Source organism: Lagopus muta, chromosome 21, assembly GCF_023343835.1.
Source record: "Lagopus muta isolate bLagMut1 chromosome 21, bLagMut1 primary, whole genome shotgun sequence".
NCBI classification, from domain to species: Eukaryota; Metazoa; Chordata; class Aves; order Galliformes; family Phasianidae; genus Lagopus; species Lagopus muta.
The window spans coordinates 2,119,368-2,137,659 of NC_064453.1; the positions used below are offsets into that span (position 1 = coordinate 2,119,368).

The window sequence follows — 18,292 nt, forward strand, 5'->3', positions numbered from 1 at the left end:
CTCCCTGGCAGCAGTCAGGAGCCAGAGTCCCATCGCTGCCACCTGTGTGCCAGGGCCCTCCATGTGTGACAACAGGAGAGCAGTGATGCTGTGCAGAGATGCAAGCAGGGAGGAGTCACACCCTGGGCAGGAACCTGATGGATTTATATACATGGGAGGAGAAGGTTTGGACAGCCCAAGGGGTCTTGCAGAGCTGGGTCACCAGGACATCCCAAAACAGTGTCACATGGCTGAAAAAGATTTGGAGTTGGCCCTCTCTAACAGGACAGGTTACACAGACTGACACAGCCACCAATGTTTGAGCAAGGGGGTCCTTTAATAGCATTATTTCTGCCTTATTTCAACCATTTTTCCTATTTCCATTGCATCCTTAAAACCCGAAATGAAAGGCAGACTGAGGCAGCACTCCCTCCCCTTTCCCTTGCACCAAGGGGCACATTTCTCACATGATTCCACCAAAAATCTGCCCAAAAAGACACTCCCCATTCTTCTCCTCTGCCCACATCCTCATCCACACTGGTCTGCAGGTGCTTCTCACACCGGTGTTCCTTTGGGGAACAGTGGAGTTCTGACACCTTCTTTGCTCGCTTCTGTGCCCTCTGCTTTCAGCCACTCCATCTTCTGCCTGTGCTGCTGCACAGCGTCAGCGACCCGAGCATCGATCATGGCCTCGGTCAGAACGCCGTCCTCTGACGCATAAGCAGCAGCCTGGGGAGGCAAAGGCAGAGGAAAGGCACACGTGAAGCCAATAAGGTAGAGAGGAAAAGGTGCATATGGTGATGGAGCATCTCTACCCAAGGCAATGGAAATGGTTTTAAACGGTTACAAGGGAGGACTAACAGCAGTGTCAGGGTGAACACGGGCAACGCGGCATCTCTAAAATGGTGTGTGATGTGTGACCCTCTGGTTTTCCACCTGGAATCACCCCATATTGCTGCTGTGTTGCATCAAGTCCCATCCCATCCTCATGTCCTGCATGGGAATTGTTTGAGTCACAGCCTGAACCAGTGATGGAGCACCTGGGGAAAGGACTGGGTCAGCCCTGGGAGCACAGGTGAAGGCAGTTCAGTGGTGTGATCAGAAGGGGTGGAGCCTGGCTGCACCTCTCTGAGACCTCATTTAAGGGCTGACTTCCATGGGGGAAGGAGCTCTGGTTGGAGATCTCTCCTTGGTGGGGCTTTCCCCTGCAAATCTGGAATCTTCTGATACAGGTAAGCAATTTTCTACCTTTCCTTGATAGTACTTTTCTATCATGCTGATCCTTCTGTCATTACACCTCTGGGGAAGCACCTTTTTCCATCATGCTGCTCTGTCCAATTGCTATGTGCCCCAGGAGGCTTTCCCTTACCTAATCCTCCAGTGGCTGTGAGGGTAAAAGCCATATGTGCCACTCTCCTGCAACTGTACCAATGGGGTTGTCCTGCTGGTCTGCACACAAGGAATGTGGGAGCCCAGCAATGCAATGCAGCATACAGCTGCAGCCCAGAAGGAAGGGGAGGCTGCTGGCACTGCGAGCTGAGCATCTTATCTCCAAGGTAACAACGCAACCCTGAGCTGCAGACTTCTATATCTGCTGACTCCCTGTGCCAGTGCTCCCATAACACATTCTTGGTACAGCAATGCCACTAAGGCAGCCTGACACAGCCAGCTCCTCACCCCAAACCTCTGCCCACATCCCCCTCCTCCCTCCCTGCCTCTGCACAGCCCCTCAATCCGACAGTGGAAACTCCTACAAAGCTGTGCAGTTCATGCTCTGTTGATTTTCTCAATGACTTTCTATTTATAGGAAGCCTCAGGCCCTTGTTGTCAAGAAAGCAAATGGGGGAAGCAGCTGTCCCTTCTGGGAGGAGTTGCATACACTGAGATGGTGCTGTGCTCATTTGTATTCATACATCTGACTCCTGCCTGGACAGATTTTAACCCGTTTTAAGCCAACTATTTGTGTTCTGTAACTCTAACCCAAAACAATGTGTGTTGGTGCAAGGAGAAAGATGGAGCACAGATGACAAACACAGCCTGAACGACCCAGTGCTTCATTGCAGCCCAAATCCAAGTGTGTTTCCACTTGGCCTTGGTGCCTTTGAATGGCAGTTCTGATGAAAGCAGCCTGCTGAAAAATAAAATGGGCAAGATACCTCCATTCTTATAACTAAGGCTTGGAAAAGTGGAGGGCTTCTGTGCTGATGCTTTATCTAAAGCTTATCGGTGGGTTTAAGGTCAGGATGCAAAACCAGGAAGCCTGCATGTTACTGTAACAGATTCAAAGGGAACTCTGTAGTGCGTAAATGCATCTAATCCATACTGCATTCATCAAGGATTAGGTACAGGGAGTGGAAAAGAGCAAGGACAAAAGAGAAGGCAAAGTCTTTGGCAGAAGAGATTAAAATGGATTTCCAGCATGCAGACCATCAGCTGTGCCACAAACAACAGTATTCTTTTCAGTGTCAGCACTCACTCCCTGCTTTGCTGCACCTTATTTTTCCTGTTTGGAACATTCAGGACAAAGTGAGAGAGCATTAAGTCATACCTTCATTCAGATGGCATGCCAGAGGAACTCCAATGTATGGAAGCTGCAGCTGCTGCTCAGGCTCTCTTGCTTAACTAAGATGTTTACCTTCATGGCAAAAGCACCTTTGTGGGAAATGCTGCAAGGCCGTGGGGCTGCAGAGCAGCTTTCTGCTGTCATTCTGGGCTGCTCTTTGGGAAGAGCTGACTGCTGTGATGGTTTATCCCCCAACTACTTCAGAACCTGACCTTCTCCCAAACCACCTCTGGGTTTGGTTCTGTCCATGAGCCCAGGCAGGCTGGATAGAGCTGAGGTAAGAGTCTATGAGGTAAGTCCCAGCACCTCAAAATTCTATCACATCTTTCCTACAACTACCTGCTGCTTTCTGGGTTTCACTGCACAGAAGTTAAGGCTGAAGGATTGCAGGCAGCATGCCCCAGTCAGCTGGAGGTGATGGCAGGACAGCCTCTGTGAAACTGAACAGCACTTCAATGCAGATGAAGGCTGACACAGTGTCTCTCAGCTCTGCTGCCCAGACACGGGTTAAGGCTCTGCTCTGAGACACCTGTAGAGACAGAACGCTTCCAGACAGCAACACTGCAAATGACTGTTGGAGGAAAAAACTAATTAAGGAAAACATACACAGAAATGCGAGGTGAATTAAGCGACAGGCATATTGCAATTAAGCCTACACTTGGAGGATTAGCTCCAAGTCGCATCAGGTCACTGTAGGAAATAGCTGAAAACAAAAGGCAAACAAAACGCTCCCACCTAGCTCTGTGCTCCAGCACCAGCAAAGCAGTTTTCACCAGGGCTTTGTGCTGTAATCTTCCCAGAATGGGTCAATTGAATCTATTTATTAGGCAGAGACCCGAGGCACGCTGCATCTCAGCAGCTGTCCTGATGAGCCTATCTGAAAGAGCACTGGAAGCTGTTTCAAGGCAGCTTTGAGGAACTTCTGAAGAGCAGCAGGCTCACAACATCTGCTGTTTATCAGCTCTGTAAGGTGTTCCCAAGATGAAAAGCAACTGTAAGAGATGCCTCATTTTCCCTTTTTTCTTGGCTCTTTTTGACCTTTATCTATTTCTCCTGCCAGACAGCCCCTGCACACCCTGACCTCAGATGTGCCAAGACAACAGTGTGGCTGCACTCAGCTCGCCTTGCCAAGCTATTTTTAATCTCTTTCAGCTCTCTGACCCAGTTCACAGCACAGCCATACAAAGAGGTGTAGCAGCATAATGGAAAGGATAGCAGAAAGGCAGGAATAGGAGGCAGGACTAACACTGCTAGAAATGCTATGTAGGCACGGTGCCTATATAGAAATAAGAAGTAGGCAGAATTTCCAGCTCTATTTTCCAGTTAGCGTTGTTCCTTCAATCACCCAAATTGTACTAAAAATACATTCAGATTGAAGCAAGGTGGAAGCATGCTTCAGTGTCCTGATGCTGACGTACCTACAGGCAGCATCAGGCATCTCTTCTGCTAAGCCTCTTGAGCTGGAACGTGAGCAACAGCCAGCATGGTTTGGCCACACTTGTTCTTAAGGAACTTGCTTTGCTTTAATTCAGTAGGGGGTTTCCCCACTGGTGATTCCAAGAGCTCTTCCTATTTAATGAGACAAGGAGTTACACAGACACTGACACCCACTATAGAGCTACTAGAGTTCTGGTATTGCTACCAGGGCATAATGACATTTTCCAAGATCTGAGACTCCATCCAAAAAAAAATCGATAAGCCTTATAGAAAGGGAGAAAGAAGCAGGAAGCCCAGTGAAATCCCACCTACCTGCCATGCCACAGCAAGCTGGGAGATCTCTCGGCCAGACATGCCCTCTGTCAGCCTGGCAATCTCTGAGCACTTTTTGCCATAGTCAAACTGGGCCAGCTTCAAACGCCTAAAAGCAGAAGCACAAGGATTGCTTTATATGCATCCACGTGAGAAGAGGGGGCAAGGCAGAGGGAAGTTTGTATGAAGCAACTTGCTATCGACAACTGCACTCCTGAAGGGGAGCATCAGATTTTCCTTCATTTTGGAGAAGGGAGCAGCTCCACTACTGCTGAGGACAACAGCAACAAGGAGAATCCTGCAGGGATACTCACTGTTTACCCTCTGTGGCTGGCTTCAGGACATGCCTATCAAAATACATCCTCACGAGCCGCTCTCGCTCTTCTAGCTGGGGCAGATCAAAGTTCACCATTTCATCTATTCGGTCATTGATAGCCCAGTCAAACTGCTCGGGCTGGTTGCTTGCTAAAACAAGCATAAACCTGGAAGTGTGAAACAAGAAAAGACTGAAAAGAGCCATAGAAAACTAAATAAAAACCAATTTGGACCTCAGGAACTGCTTTGGTCGAAGGCCCTTCATCACCTGACATGCCTTAGCTTTGTAACTGCATCTCAAGTGATATCCTACAGTACATAGCCTGAGTATCAGCCCTTCTCAGGCTGTCTTTGCCATATAAGCCTAACTTATTGTTTTACCCACAATCACCCTCGAGTTGTGGATATCAAACGTTTAGCAACATTTAGCACCCCCCACAGACCTCCCTGTCTGAGCCCTGAATGGACTCATCCCAGCACGAGAGTAAGGAGAGCATGCTCCTGTTGGGTTTGTGTATGGCAAGGTCATTCTCCTGCAGCAGCTGGCAGGATTTGCTTTGTTTTCCTCAATCAAGACTGAGATTCCTGCTATCAGGCCTAATGTGTGCTCAATCAGAGGCCCTCACAATGGTAATGCAATATAAAGGCAGTGGGTTAAACCAACTTCTGCCCCCTGGTACAGCTGTGCCAGCTTCCAGGTCACATTGTTTTGGAGACAGAAGTCCTTTCTTTTGCTCTGGAATGTTGTGTCTTCCCAGTGCTAACTGCACTTTAATGCCATAATTGATGTTAGCAGTTTAGCAGTGAGTTGTGATTTGAAATGGGCTTTTAACCACAGCTATTGAAACACTGATGTTCTTGTGGTCTATTTAAATCCAAGCCCACAGGGGGTTGTGTTCTTTGCTGTCATTTGTGCAGATGACTTAGATGGCCCAAGAGCCACACTGGCACAAATCTGCTCCTCTCTGTTGACAGGAATTCTCCTCAAGACCCTGCAGAAAAACGTTATAGATAAAGAATGGATACACAACCTGATATTCAGACCTTCCCTTTGACATGTGGGTGAAAAGGATACCAATGAGCTCCCGTTTATAGTTGTGGGATGCCTTATTGCCCAAATCAGCAATAAGTCAGGTTAGAAACCAGCACATACGTACTTGTTGCTGTGCTGCCCTGTTCTGTGCAGGAATGCATTCAACGTTGCTCTGAGATCTTCACTGATTTTCTCCTGCAAAGATAAAACCCAAAGGAAGATCAGCTGCTTGGGACTTCAGACAGGTCACAGTTTAAGCAGCATTATTGACAACATGAGCTTTGTTTTCGTCAAGGATTCTCCCAGCCATCTGCAAAGGCTTTTTGCAGGGAAGAATTCTCAGGTCAGCTTTGAGATGCTCACATCGTTGAGCTGCAAAAGGCTCATTTCTCATCTCTGCATCGCTTAATTGAGCAGCACAGCACCTTCCAGTTTTAATCTTTTGCCTGTTTAAGCTGGCTAATCACGTTAAACAAGTAGGCTGCAGGCTGGCTAACTGCAGTGTGCACAGATAATGACCAGAGAGAAAGCACTTACTGTGGCTCTCTTCCGCAGAAATGCATCTGCTTCATCCACGAATAGCAAGAGGCTGCAAAAAGAAAGCACTACACAGTAATAGGGACAGGTAAGTGAGGCTCACAAAGCTCCAAGATTCCCCTGTCTTGCTTCCTTCCAGACACCCACAGCAGTGACCAGCTGTATATCTAGCAGTGCTGCTGCGTTCCTGTCAAGTCAGAGCAGATATGTGAAATCTAGACCTGCTCCCCAGGTATTGGAGAGTGCTTATTTTAGCATTCACTCCTATCCAGAGAAATGTGTGAGGCTGCAAGGCGTTTCAGCATCCCAGGAGCTGAGCTGATGGTGGCTCCTTCCTTATCCCATTCAAAACCTGAAGCCAGAGCCCTCCCCTGCACACTGCTTTGCTGTTTTGTTGGTTTCCCTTTCCAAACCACACTGGCAATAATGGAATGGTTTTACTACCTGTGGAGAAGTGAATTAATAAAGTCAATGAATAATTCAGGAAAATAAATTCACTTATAACCCAAGGGCAGTGCTCTTCCCAAGGGACTGAGTGTATAAAGATGTTTATCAATAACAGAACCAGGCTGCTCATAAAGCTGCCACAGCTTCTATTGCTTTCTTGTCCAGCTTCAAATACATCTCTCTTTCATAGCATTTGTCCAAGAGGTTTTAGGGCCTCTTAACATCTCATTCTCACATTCAACTCCAGTTTTTCTGAAAACTTTCTCAACTACAATCTCTGCAGAGAAGCATTTCCTGGTTTTGGCCAATAAAGGCAACACAGAACTTGCAAGCAGTTAAAACTGTTGGATATCCAGAATAAAGTCTGCTTAGATGTTTGCATGTTACTCAAGCTTAGAACACTCAAGTATGGACACAGCTAACCTTTGCCCATCACTTTTTTAAGACACTGATCTGAAGCGTATGAAGTTCTTATCAGACAGAAGTTTTTAACCAGGACAGAATAAATTCAAAGGCAGCCAGAGCTCTGAAAGAGAACTCTATGGTGGAAGCATCCAGCAGGTTGAGAGGAATGTAAAGAGTTTAGATCCTCAGGTCATTACTCTGCAGGTTTGTTTTATGAAGGGGAAATAGAAACATTTAGATGACAAATGCAGCAAGGATTGAAACAGACTGCAAGATAGTGTCCATCTAAAGCAATCAGGGTACACACAAATCATCAATTTGTCGTGTTTGTCTACAGAACACCTGCAATCAAAATATAACACAAAAATCAGTGGGCGCTCCCTGCAAGTTCTCCATTGGGCTTTAATATCCTGGCTGGACAAAGATGCTCCTCAGCTGCATTTGGACTGCAAAAATCTATTTTCACCAGTACAAATTGACTACACACTCTTAAGAAATCAGAGTGGAGCTTTTTAGAATATTGTAAGGCAAGAAAAATGCAAAAAATGCAAAATGCACTCAATCTAGGCAAGCTTTAGAGGATGGTGTTCTTGCTCAGCGCTGCCTCATCTACGCAAGAGCATCACTCACACAGCAGTCTGAACTACATCACTGCAGTGAGTTTCTTCGAGCATGAAACCACACTTAGGAGTCAGAGGAAGCTCTACTTACCCTCTCCTACTGGTGTTTGCCCAATCAAAGAGCTTATGTATGGCAGTCACTCCTTCCCGCCCCATAGGGGCAACATCACCACCCGTCATGATGGCGTAATCCATGCCTGAGTGCACAGCTAATTTCTGGAAGGGAACAAAAAGAGAGTTAAGAAACCTCTTTCACTGCAAGGCCATCCCGGATCATTTCAAGGCCATTTCAAGGCCGTCCCGGATCAGCCTGCCACAGAGCAAAGGGCTTTGATGGAGCTCCTGAGGTGTGCTGGAAATGTCTCCCTTGAGTTGCAGGTAAAATATAAATATACCAATTCTCTGTGAATGGGTAACAAACTATGAGCCTGTCCATCAAGCAAGGTTGAGCAGATATAACTGAAGTTCACCCAGAACTTTTTAGGAGTGTTTGGCTCACACTGACCCAACTCTGGTTAGGCTGCCATGTCATCACAGCCTCAAGAAATCCCCCCCCTGCTTCAGCCCCAACTATTAAAATGGCTGATAAGCTCCTAGCTTCAAATTCCATTCCATCTCACTACAATATCTCAGTGGTGAATAAGGCCACAGCCACCTGTGTCTGAAATAACAGACTGGGCTGGGATATGAAGCCAAGGGATGGAAAGATCTCTACCCTCCATTTCAGAAAGCAGCTCACGTAGCAGCCACCAACTGAGCCACAGGGACAGGCAGCAGCCTGAGCTAACACTCCATTAGCTGACCCAGAGCTGGCTATTTGCTTCTGCTGAGTAAAGGAAAGTCATCTGAAGGTTAAAATGAACAAGTCAAGCCACGTAGATAAGCATCAGCTCCAGCAAAACACACTCAGCTGAACCCAACCAATTATGTGCTGCTCAGCAGGAGGCAGGAAAAAAGAGCTACACTCTGCCCATTAAAACCACCCGGTTCCTGCTGCTAATGTTCAATGTTCTGCATCAGTCCAACGAAGCTGGGAGCTTTGACAGCTATTACATCCAAGTGTGTTTACATCTGCCTGAAGAACCCTGTCATGTAGCATAAATACTTAACACCACAGATCCACATGGCTTTGTTTTGCAGTAGTCAGAAGGCCACCATGCTATGACAGGTTGCCTTTCTGGAAAGCAGGGACAGCAAACTGCACAGTTGCTGCCATTAATGTCACAGCTCAGAAAGCAATCTGCTTTTCAATGCAGCATTTTGTCCTCTCCAGAGCATATGTACAGGTACTCAGTCCTTTCCTCACTCTTACATCATCTTCCTTCTGATCCATCCCAATTATTTATAGCTGCCACCACCCCCTTGGAGCTCCCATCATATTGGAGAAGTATTAAATGCTTCTTCCCCTTTCTCCACTGCCCAATATTCAGCTCTTATCTCCCTTCTCCTTACACTGTTGTTGTCACTTCCAAGTCCTGCCCTTCCCTATAGGATTCAGAAATCCAAACTAGCTGGCATACAATCAGAACTGGCAGCAAACACAACTGGACTATACATTTATTGTATTGACAGAGGCACAAAACTCATCTTGCATCAGCATGTCAAATCTGCTGCTGCTGAACAACCATAGGGAACCTCACATGTACTGGACAAGCAGAGAACAAGCCAAAAAACTGAAATCCCAATTCAAGCTGTATGAGAACTGTTGAGTCAGGGTATGAACCATTGATTGAGCACTTGGGGAAAGACCCTGTCAGCCCTGGGAGCACAGGTGAAGGCAATTCAGCTTTGTGATCAGGAGTGGAGCCTGATTGCACCTCTCTGAGACCTCATTTAAGAGCTGACTGCCAGTGGGAAAGGATTTCTTTCTGGAGATCCCTCCTTGGTGAAGCTTTCCCCTATGAACCTGGAATCTTCTGATACAGGTGAGCGATCTTCCCTTCCTTTATAGCAGCTTTCTATTGTGCTGGCCCTTCCATCATCACACCTTTGTTGTAACATTCTTCCCACTGCACTGATTTGTCCAATTGCTACACAAGCCTGCTTGCAAACCACCCCTGTAGAGCATGTGCAAAATAAAGCCATACTTACTTATCTTTCACTTAGGGATTAGTAAGTGACAGCAAGAAAGACCCTATTTGGACAATTGTATGTAATTAACAGAAGTGGAAATAAGACAGAAGGCTGGTGTTGTAATTTCCCAAGTCACAGTTGCCAACTGCCTTTTTCAGGTGGAAGTTCTTCTGCCTAAGCTTAGCTTAGAACCCAAGTGACTGTGTTAATTCAGAGCTGCTGCAGGTGGATGCTCTCTCCTCCCTTACCAATAGAGATGCAAAAACCCGAAGTTTAAACAATGGGTTTCAGACTAGAGAGGATACTTAAGGCCTGCAGTTTCTGGAACACTTGGCAACACACAGGCAGTCAGAATGCTGGCAGGGCTTTACCTTGGCAAAAAGAGTCTTTCCAGTGCCAGGAGGGCCATACATCAGAATATTCCTGTATAGGCTTTTGTTCTTTTTTGTATTTCTTGTTGCTATGGCAATATCTCTCACACGTGCTTCTAATTGGGGCTGTAAGAGAAGAGTTATGTGTAAGGATTAGAAAGAACCAAGAGACCAGCATTGATCAGCTTCAGGGATCAGCAGCAGCATTTCCACAGTCTCAAGCTTGTAAGCCTTCACTTCAGCTACTTATTGCTTTGGAGCTGAGCTGTTTCCTCAGTATTCAGGATTTACTCAATTCCTAGTTCTGTCCACTTGACTGTGGGTCTCTTCCTTAAGCCAGGAAGCAGTGCAGCAACCATAAGTTCAGTAGTATTTTGTAGATGAGATAAGTGGAACTCTGAATATTAGCATGCTGACTGCAGAGAAAAACTGCAGCCAAGCAAGCACTGGACTATGCTCTGTTCAGAGGAAAAAGAAGGTTAACAGAAATGTTAACCTGTGCAAGTGAAGCATCGGAGCTTATATGTAGTCTCAATGCTCTGCAGGTGCTAGAATTACTAGAATTGCATCATTTGAAGTGCATGTAAGGAAACAGCTTTCCCTATTTAGATTCAGAAGTCATCCCTCAACAAATAAGACAGCAGAACACAGTACTCACACTGAGAACAACTCCTTCAAGGGCATCCTGAGCCTTACTGGTGAGACGCTTACCAACCTAGAAAGGAAAAATTCAATCACTGACATGTAGAAATTGGCCACAGCTTCCAAAGCTCAGAAACCACAAACTTTAATATATTAAGACAATGAGATCAGCTCACCCACACAGCCTCTATTAGTACATTTATTCACAGGCAGATCCTTGCCTGACACAGAGCTGGAAAGTTCTGCATCCTCATAGCTGAGAGCAAGACAAAGACAGAGCCACACTCTACCTTGATAGGGTGCTTCAGTGCCTCCAGCACAGTAATGCGTGAGGTCTCTCTCACCAGAGAAGGTTTACCCAAACGTGCTTCTATGTAGCGTCCTGCTACTGCAGTGGCATTCTTGGCAGAGTAAACTCCCACAGCCAGCAGGGTGAGGCCTGCCACCTGGAAAGAAAAGGGGATGAGGATTAGAAAAAGCATTTGGAATTTTAGGAGATACAGAGATTGCAGTTTATTTACTCCCCTTCCCTAATGAGGGCATGGGGTCAATGTAAATCACCAAATGAGTCAAGACATGCCACTGGAAAAGTGGCATCGTTCACCACAGATAACCATCAGAAGTGTATACCCTTTCAAGAAAGCACTGCAACAGGAGCACCAGCAAGTGAAGGCAAAGATGACCTTGGGAAACATGTCACAGAAACACTTCCTAGAGCTCTTCTTGAACAGGAGACAAAGCTAATAAGTGTTTCAGTGACAGTAGAGGCCAAAACCTCCCACTACAGAGCAGGGAGCAAGAAGGGAATGGGCAAGGGTGCACCTGGTGTAGGAGGACAATAATGTCAGACACAATGCAAAAGAATGGGTACTTGAGGCATTTCAACACTAAAACTACTGTGGGAATTGACACCACTGCACTACAGTGAGAGAAGAGGTTGTTTACAAACCCCAGAACATGAGACATTGCCATTAATTTGTCAGCAAAGCAGAAAGCCTCTGGATTGCTCTCTGTGATTCCTGGTTGCTGCTCAGCACTCAGTTGGCTCACATTAAAGCAAGCAGCCCTGCAGGCAGCTTTTCCCACCCTAGCTAGTTATCAGAGAAGACAAGGAGCTGCACTGACAATGCTAAGGACATTCCAATCGGAGCAAGCCCAGGTAGACAAAAGAGCAAGCTGCAATTGTTTTAAAAGTTTCTGCAACAAGTACAGATCAATGTCAAGAACCTCAAGGACGACAAGGAGGGCATAATTCAATAAACCACAAGGTGCCACCCATTCAGTTCTACTCTGCTTAAGTGTGTGACATCACCTTTGCTTTGGATGGAGGAGTTCAGAACAGCAGGTTCAAGGGGCAAAGAGTAAGATCTCTGTACCTGGTTACTCCCAGTTTGCAGGGATTTAGAACACAAGAAGCTCCACGTTTTTAGCAGCAGAAGGTATCCTGGCAGGGTTAATTTAGAGGAACTCAAAAATAGCTACCAACATCTTGCCTCATAGTCAGCATTACAGCATTTTTCAAAGCAACCCAAAATGTAAGAGTTCTGGCTGTGTTACCTCTTTTCCAAAAATATTTGTACTCTTAGATTTATTTATATATAAAGAAAAAGAAGTCCCAATTTCCCAAGACAAGAGCTGATCAGAAGCAAAACTGACCACAGTGCAAGAAACTGGTATCTGGGTCAAGAGAACATACAGCTAAAAGCAGTCATCTTCAAAGGGCTCCACATACTGCAAGCACTCCAGGTACAGCCTGCAGATGACAAAAGGATGCACTGAAAGCATCCATTTCCCAGCACACTTGGACAAAGTGCCTTTTGTGCCAGCCTCTGTGTATAGAACTGCCTGGTGCAGCAGATGGTTGCCACTGATTTAAAGCAAATTGTCCATTTTAACGAGCCATGCTACTAAAAATACCTCAGTGCTGCACAGTTTTGCAGTGAAAAATGACATTACGTCAAACAGGAAGTAACTGCCATGATCTTCTGTCCTGCAAGAAGATGCTGGGACGTCTTTAATCAACTTATTTAGCACATGTAATGGGTCTAGAAGTACTCTCCAGGTTTCCAGCCTGTCCATCCTGAATAGGCACATTTGATAATGAAATCATGCGTACAGATCCAAAATGCATTTCAGCTATGAGCTGCTCTGATGCCATTTTAAGAACCTTGGCAGCCCAATATAAAACAAGAGCTTTGCCAGGCTTTTTGTCTAGATGTGTCACAATCTTACCGTGGCTGTGACCTTATCCCAGTCTGTCACAAAGGCACGGAATCCTTCCCCAAAGAGCATCCCTGCTGTCCTATGGTGAAGAAACATCAAGATAGGCAGAAGAATTCTGAATGCTGGACTGAAATAATTTACAACACAGCTTCACATTCTATAACTATCTCCTTTAGAACCAGTCAAAACTCATTTTTAAATGCCCTCCCTTTATATTTTTATGGCATATATCCAGAAACTGAGAGAGCTTTGAGTTTTCAGAGTAACCGAGCCTCAGTTTTAATAAATATGGCTTGAAATCATCTGTTAGGAAAACTGTGTGAGACTCACAGCTCTATAAATACTCTTTCTGGTTCACACTCAGACTCCAAAGCACAAACAGCTGAAAAAGGTTCTCCTCCATATAATCCCTATTATTCCATGTACAAAAGCATCCAAAGCAACTCATCATATTCCTCAGAGCTCAGAGGGATCAACAGCAAAGGTTTCCTACGAGGCAAAGGAAATGTGCACGAGAAGTAAGGCAGCCCACGTCCTTGTCTTGGCTTCACATACTTGAGGGACTCCAGCACTGTCTGGCGATGCTCTGCAGCTTTTAAGCGGATCTGCTCCCGGATGATGTCTGCATTCTCCCTCTCAGCCTTGGCACGGGCTCTTGCCTCTGCTTCAACACGCAGCATTTCGTTCTTATGCCGCAGCTCCATCTCGCGCTCTACTGTGGCTGTAAAGAAAAGAGAGGTCAATCTTTCAGGCTGGCTCAAGACGTTGTCCCAGAGGGGGTGATCTGGGATGCAGAACTGCTACAGAAGCATTAACATTCACCTGGCTGGAGGATGAATGAGAAACCTAAGAACAACTCATGAGATGAGCACAGCCACCAGCCTCAATCTTCTGTGACACTGCACAAAATCGTGGCTGGACCATCCAGATCTTTGCTAGCAGCCTGGACACCTGGATGCTGGACAGACTGACTGCCCTGACAGCCACAGCTCCCACAAGGCTCAGAATTGAGCTATGCTGAATTGTTGCCATAATACTACACCAGATGGCAGCAAGGAGCAGACAGACCGGCAGTCCAGGTATGTGCAGCAAGCAAAACAACACTCTGATCCTATTTGGTTACCTACAAGCTGCCTCATAGTCCTGCTGGAGCTCTACCGACCCACTGATTCTGGTAACTCCGTAACAGTGAAAAGAAACAAAGCCAGTGTCACACAAAAAGGTCATGATTGAGCTTGTACTTTCTACAGTAACAAATAAGTAGATGTTAGGTGACGTTGTTTCAACCACTCTTTACGTTAGCTATTTTGTTTCTCTTTTCCTCCTCAAAATCGGTTGTATTTTAGGCTGCTCCAGGGTAGAATCAGGCTTTCACTGCAACATCAGGAGATGCTGGTAGTTTATTGAGAAATCCAAGTCCCACAGAGCAGCCATTTAGTAGTTCAATCACTTCTGAAACTGATTTTGCAAGCAATTGGTAGCTCCAGTGCTACTGGGCTTACATTGTTTGCCAATACGTCCCTAAAAGAGCACCAACCAACCTGAAGGAGTCAAAGATGAGTACAGAGTCTGATCTGCCTGCACACCTTAAGAGCTAAGGAAGAATTCTAACTTACCACGCCTCATGGCTTCCTGCTTCTGTACAGATTCTTCCTGCTTCCTCAGATTCTCTTCATTAGCAAGTTGCTAGAGGCAGAGATGACAGCAGAAGATGCATTCAAGTTTAAGAACTCAGTCAAGTAGGTATTTGTGTAAACTTAAGTTGATAAATTGTTATCAAGAAGCTGGTCCACTAGGTTGAAGTGCATTCTTCCTCTCTCCATTTATCAGATTCATACTGATAATCCCACACAATTGGCCACCCAGTCCTAATTCCTGACCTTCCATTTGATGTCTGGCCAGAACCTAAGAGAAACTACTACAGTTTCCAGCTGTTAGAGAAACAACCACACCTGCTGTCTCATCTGTTCGTCGTAGCGCTGCCGTGCCAACTTGTCCTGGTATTGGGCTCTCTGCATGAGACAAAACAAAATGATAAAAGAAAGGAGCATTCAGAATATAAAGATTAAGCACTTAAGAGAAAAAAAGAACCAACAGCAACAAGATTGGGTCCATGAAGGGGAAAAAGAAACAACAAAGCACAAACAACGCAAACCAATCAATCCAGGATCTGAAAAATGAATAGAGGAAAAAATATCCTCAGCTCTCTCCAAAATCTCGTCTATGCTGAGAAGTCTACCATGTCCAACCTCATTTTAAGGTATCACTGACATCAAAATGAAGACCAAGTGTACTCTGGCTCAAAAAGAGACTTGCTTTACTGGGATAAACATGCTTTCATGTTCTAAAACAAAGTACCTGGACCAGCAATTGCAGGCAACAGAAATGGCAAGATACACTGACTGTCAGATGAGTGGTGTTTCCAATTCATTTTCTTGTTCCTCAAACTGACTAATCTGTCAGTTCTCCACAGCAACTGACAAATAAACCCACACCAGGTGAACTCAACAGAAAGTTGTCTGGGGGTCCCAATCCACCCATAAGGACTCTACACAACAGCTGATATTATTTTCCATTCCAGATACAGAGACACCAGTTATCTCAACAACTGCTCTTCGAAGCATGGCATATCAGAAGCAAATCACAAAGTTAGCTTTGACTTCCAGTGATGCCCTGTGAACTGCAGGAATTTAGAAGCTGACTGAGGCACAGAAGTGGAGCCTGCTTCCTGAGCCAGCCCTGTCCAAAGTCCACACCTTAGAGGGACAAGAAACACGTGCCTATCCAGTGGTTTTAGCTAATTTCTCAATATATATAAGTGATTAGAATTCATCAGCCCCTTGCTTCCCTGTTCTCCACCATGTGAGCTGTTAGAACAAAAGCTAGCTTGCACGTCCCTCACTTCACTATTATTGCCAATGCATTGACTCGTGCTAAAGTGTTATCAGTAAATACAACTACAAATTAAGCTTAACATCACACAGGCAGGGTAGAAGACAGGCTCAGCGTGCATTGCTGCCCACCACACCACCAAAAACAATCAATGCATTGTTTCCTTCCCCATGCAGGACAGAGATAAGGGCTTCCAACAGTGGGCTTCCCCTCATTCCCTTACTGCTTGATGCTGTTTTGTTTCCTCACTGAGTGTTTTTCGTCTCTCTTCTGCTTGTACCCGTATCTGCTCGTTCTTCAGTTGTTCTATGGCAGCTTCATACTCCTATAGTGAGATAATCATATAATGATAACCACAAATGAGCTCAATGCACAACCCTACAGAGAAAAGACTGTGGCAGTTATGTTCCAAACAATGCATTTGTAATCATTTCACACTTCCCTGCATACAACCCTTGTAACTCCCTAAAAATGGTGGCAATAGTGAGGGGTTACAAAGCCACCTATGGCAGAGACATTATCTGCACCTCACCTTCCAGAATCACAGGGGCTGCCCTGAAAGTAACACCTCCAGTTTTACCATGTTGGTCATAGGGCAGCAGGGGCTGAAACTTGTCACCATCATTCTGGTACATTTTGTCAGATGGCAGCAGAGAGGCAGCCTGACATGGAAGTGTGTATGAAGCAACAATGTGACACTGAATTCCTCCATAAGGAACAAATGACATTCACTGACACTTGGTGACCAACCAGTGCATGTGAGCACAGTGAGGTGGTTTGTTTCAGCAGCGATGACAGTGGGTCAACACCAGTGGTGCAGATTTTGATGAACACAGCATGCAAGCTGTGGTGAAAACACAGAGCTAATGGGGGTTGTATGGGAACTGTTGAGTCAGGGCATGAAGCACTGATTGAGCACCTGGGGAAAGGACCTGGTCAGCCCTGGGAGCACAGGTGAAGGCAATTCAGCTGTGTGATCAGTAGGGGTGGAGCCTGGCTGCACCTCTCTGAGACCTCATTTAAGGGCTGACTGGGATGGGCAAGGATCTCTGGTTGGAGATCCTCTCTTGTGGAGTTTACTTGCAAGCCTAAGTCTTCAGAGATGGGTGAGCACTTCCCCTTTGTAACACACTCCCATTTGTGTTAGTCCTTTTTGCTATTTCAACTCCTGTGTTGCCTTTCCAACGTTAATCTTTCTGATTGTAACAGTAATGGTTATGATGAAAACTAGTGCTTTGTAGCTAAGAGTCTGCTCTATCAAATGGTGTTATCATGATCTTTGTATCTCTTGCAGTCTCCATGGAAATAAACAGAAGGCGTTACCTTCACGGCAGCCTACATACTTCTTTTTCAAAGGCAAGTATTGACCTCTTGCTAAAGTTAAATGACAGCTGACAAGAACACAGTGCCCAGGGCAGACTGCTGGGAAATGTGGCTACAATTCAGTCCTGGCAGCTGCTGGTACTGGGCTGCCCACTCAGCAGTACCACACACCCTGATGTACCTTCAGCTTGGTTTGCTGCTCCAGCTGCAGGGTCTGCTCTTGCATCTGGGCCAGGCTGAGTGCATCCTTTGCATGGCCTGCGACGGATAGAGGGAAGGGGCTGTTAACATCGCGGAGCGACTCCTTCCGGCACGAACCCACCCGCTGGAGCTGAGCCCTCGGGGCCCACCCTTCCGCTCCCCCCGCGCCCTGGAGGCTGCAGCTTCGAGACATCAAGCCCCGTCTGACGCTCCCGGCCCCGATCCTTCACGCACGGGACGCGTCCAGCTCCCTCGCCGCCTTGGCCGCCCGCTCCAGGCCCGTGGGGTCGAAGTTGCTCCATTTGTCCTTGGGCGTGCTGCGATCCCCCGCCCCTCCGCCGCCCGCTGGCCCGCCGCCACCACCCGGGCCTGGCGGCAGGGTCAGCCCGGTCCCGCCCTGCCCCGCGTCGCCGCCGCCCGCTGGGGTCGAGCCGCGGTTGATGCCGAAGAGCCAGGACATGGCGCCGCCCCGCCGCCGGCTGCACCGCGGGACCCACGCCGCGCTGAGCCACGCGCGCCGCCTCCGATTGGGCCGGGCGCAGGCGCCATGGTGACGTCACGCGTCGAACACCAATCAGCGTTAAGCCGGAAGGATGAGAGGAAGGTAGGCCGGGATGGGTAGCGGGGAGGGACAAACTTTATTGAGATGCGCTTTGCCGTAGCAACGGAAGTGTTGTTGTGTTGCTAAGGGAGCGGGCTCAAAATGGCGGCCGGGAGCGCAACGGCGTGTAACAGCGCTGTGAACGTTTCTGAGGCCGTTACCTCGTACAGCCTTCTGGGTTTGCTGTGGCTTCTGGGTTTGCTGCTGGAGGCAGCCCTGTGTCCTCCAAGCACTGCTGCTGAGGAGCAGGAGGAGGAACTCGTGTTTGTGGCTGGTATAGAAGTATGCTTTGTAAAAGCTGTCCCTAATCTCACTGTT

At 46.8% G+C, this 18,292-nt stretch overlaps 1 protein-coding gene across 1 annotated transcript; it reads right to left on the bottom strand.

Moving 5' to 3' along the window:
- Positions 1–295: 295 nt before the first annotated feature.
- LOC125703307 (ATPase family AAA domain-containing protein 3) lies at positions 296–17,889 on the bottom strand. Its single transcript, XM_048967624.1, has 16 exons — positions 17,608–17,889; positions 17,354–17,430; positions 16,073–16,174; positions 14,910–14,969; positions 14,574–14,643; positions 13,513–13,678; positions 12,967–13,036; positions 11,025–11,180; positions 10,751–10,807; positions 10,093–10,218; positions 7,740–7,864; positions 6,177–6,228; positions 5,764–5,834; positions 4,606–4,773; positions 4,292–4,400; positions 296–708 (listed from the first exon to the last, which is right to left on the bottom strand). Exons 1-16 carry the CDS (start codon positions 17,831–17,833, stop codon positions 535–537), a joined length of 1,809 nt encoding a protein of 602 aa, XP_048823581.1. The 5' UTR covers positions 17,834–17,889; the 3' UTR covers positions 296–534.
- Positions 17,890–18,292: the final 403 nt, after the last annotated feature.

Excerpts from the sequence above, each read along its gene's own strand:
- LOC125703307 (XM_048967624.1), bottom strand. The coding sequence starts at position 17,833 with ATGTCCTGGCTCTTCGGCATCAACCGCGGCTCGACCCCAGCGGGCGGC. Across the intron at positions 14,644-14,909 it reads ACGAACAGATGAGACAGCAG|CAACTTGCTAATGAAGAGAA; the intron begins GTGTGGTTGTTT and ends CTCTGCCTCTAG. Across the intron at positions 11,181-12,966 it reads GGGATAAGGTCACAGCCACG|GTGGCAGGCCTCACCCTGCT; the intron begins GTAAGATTGTGA and ends TTTTCTTTCCAG.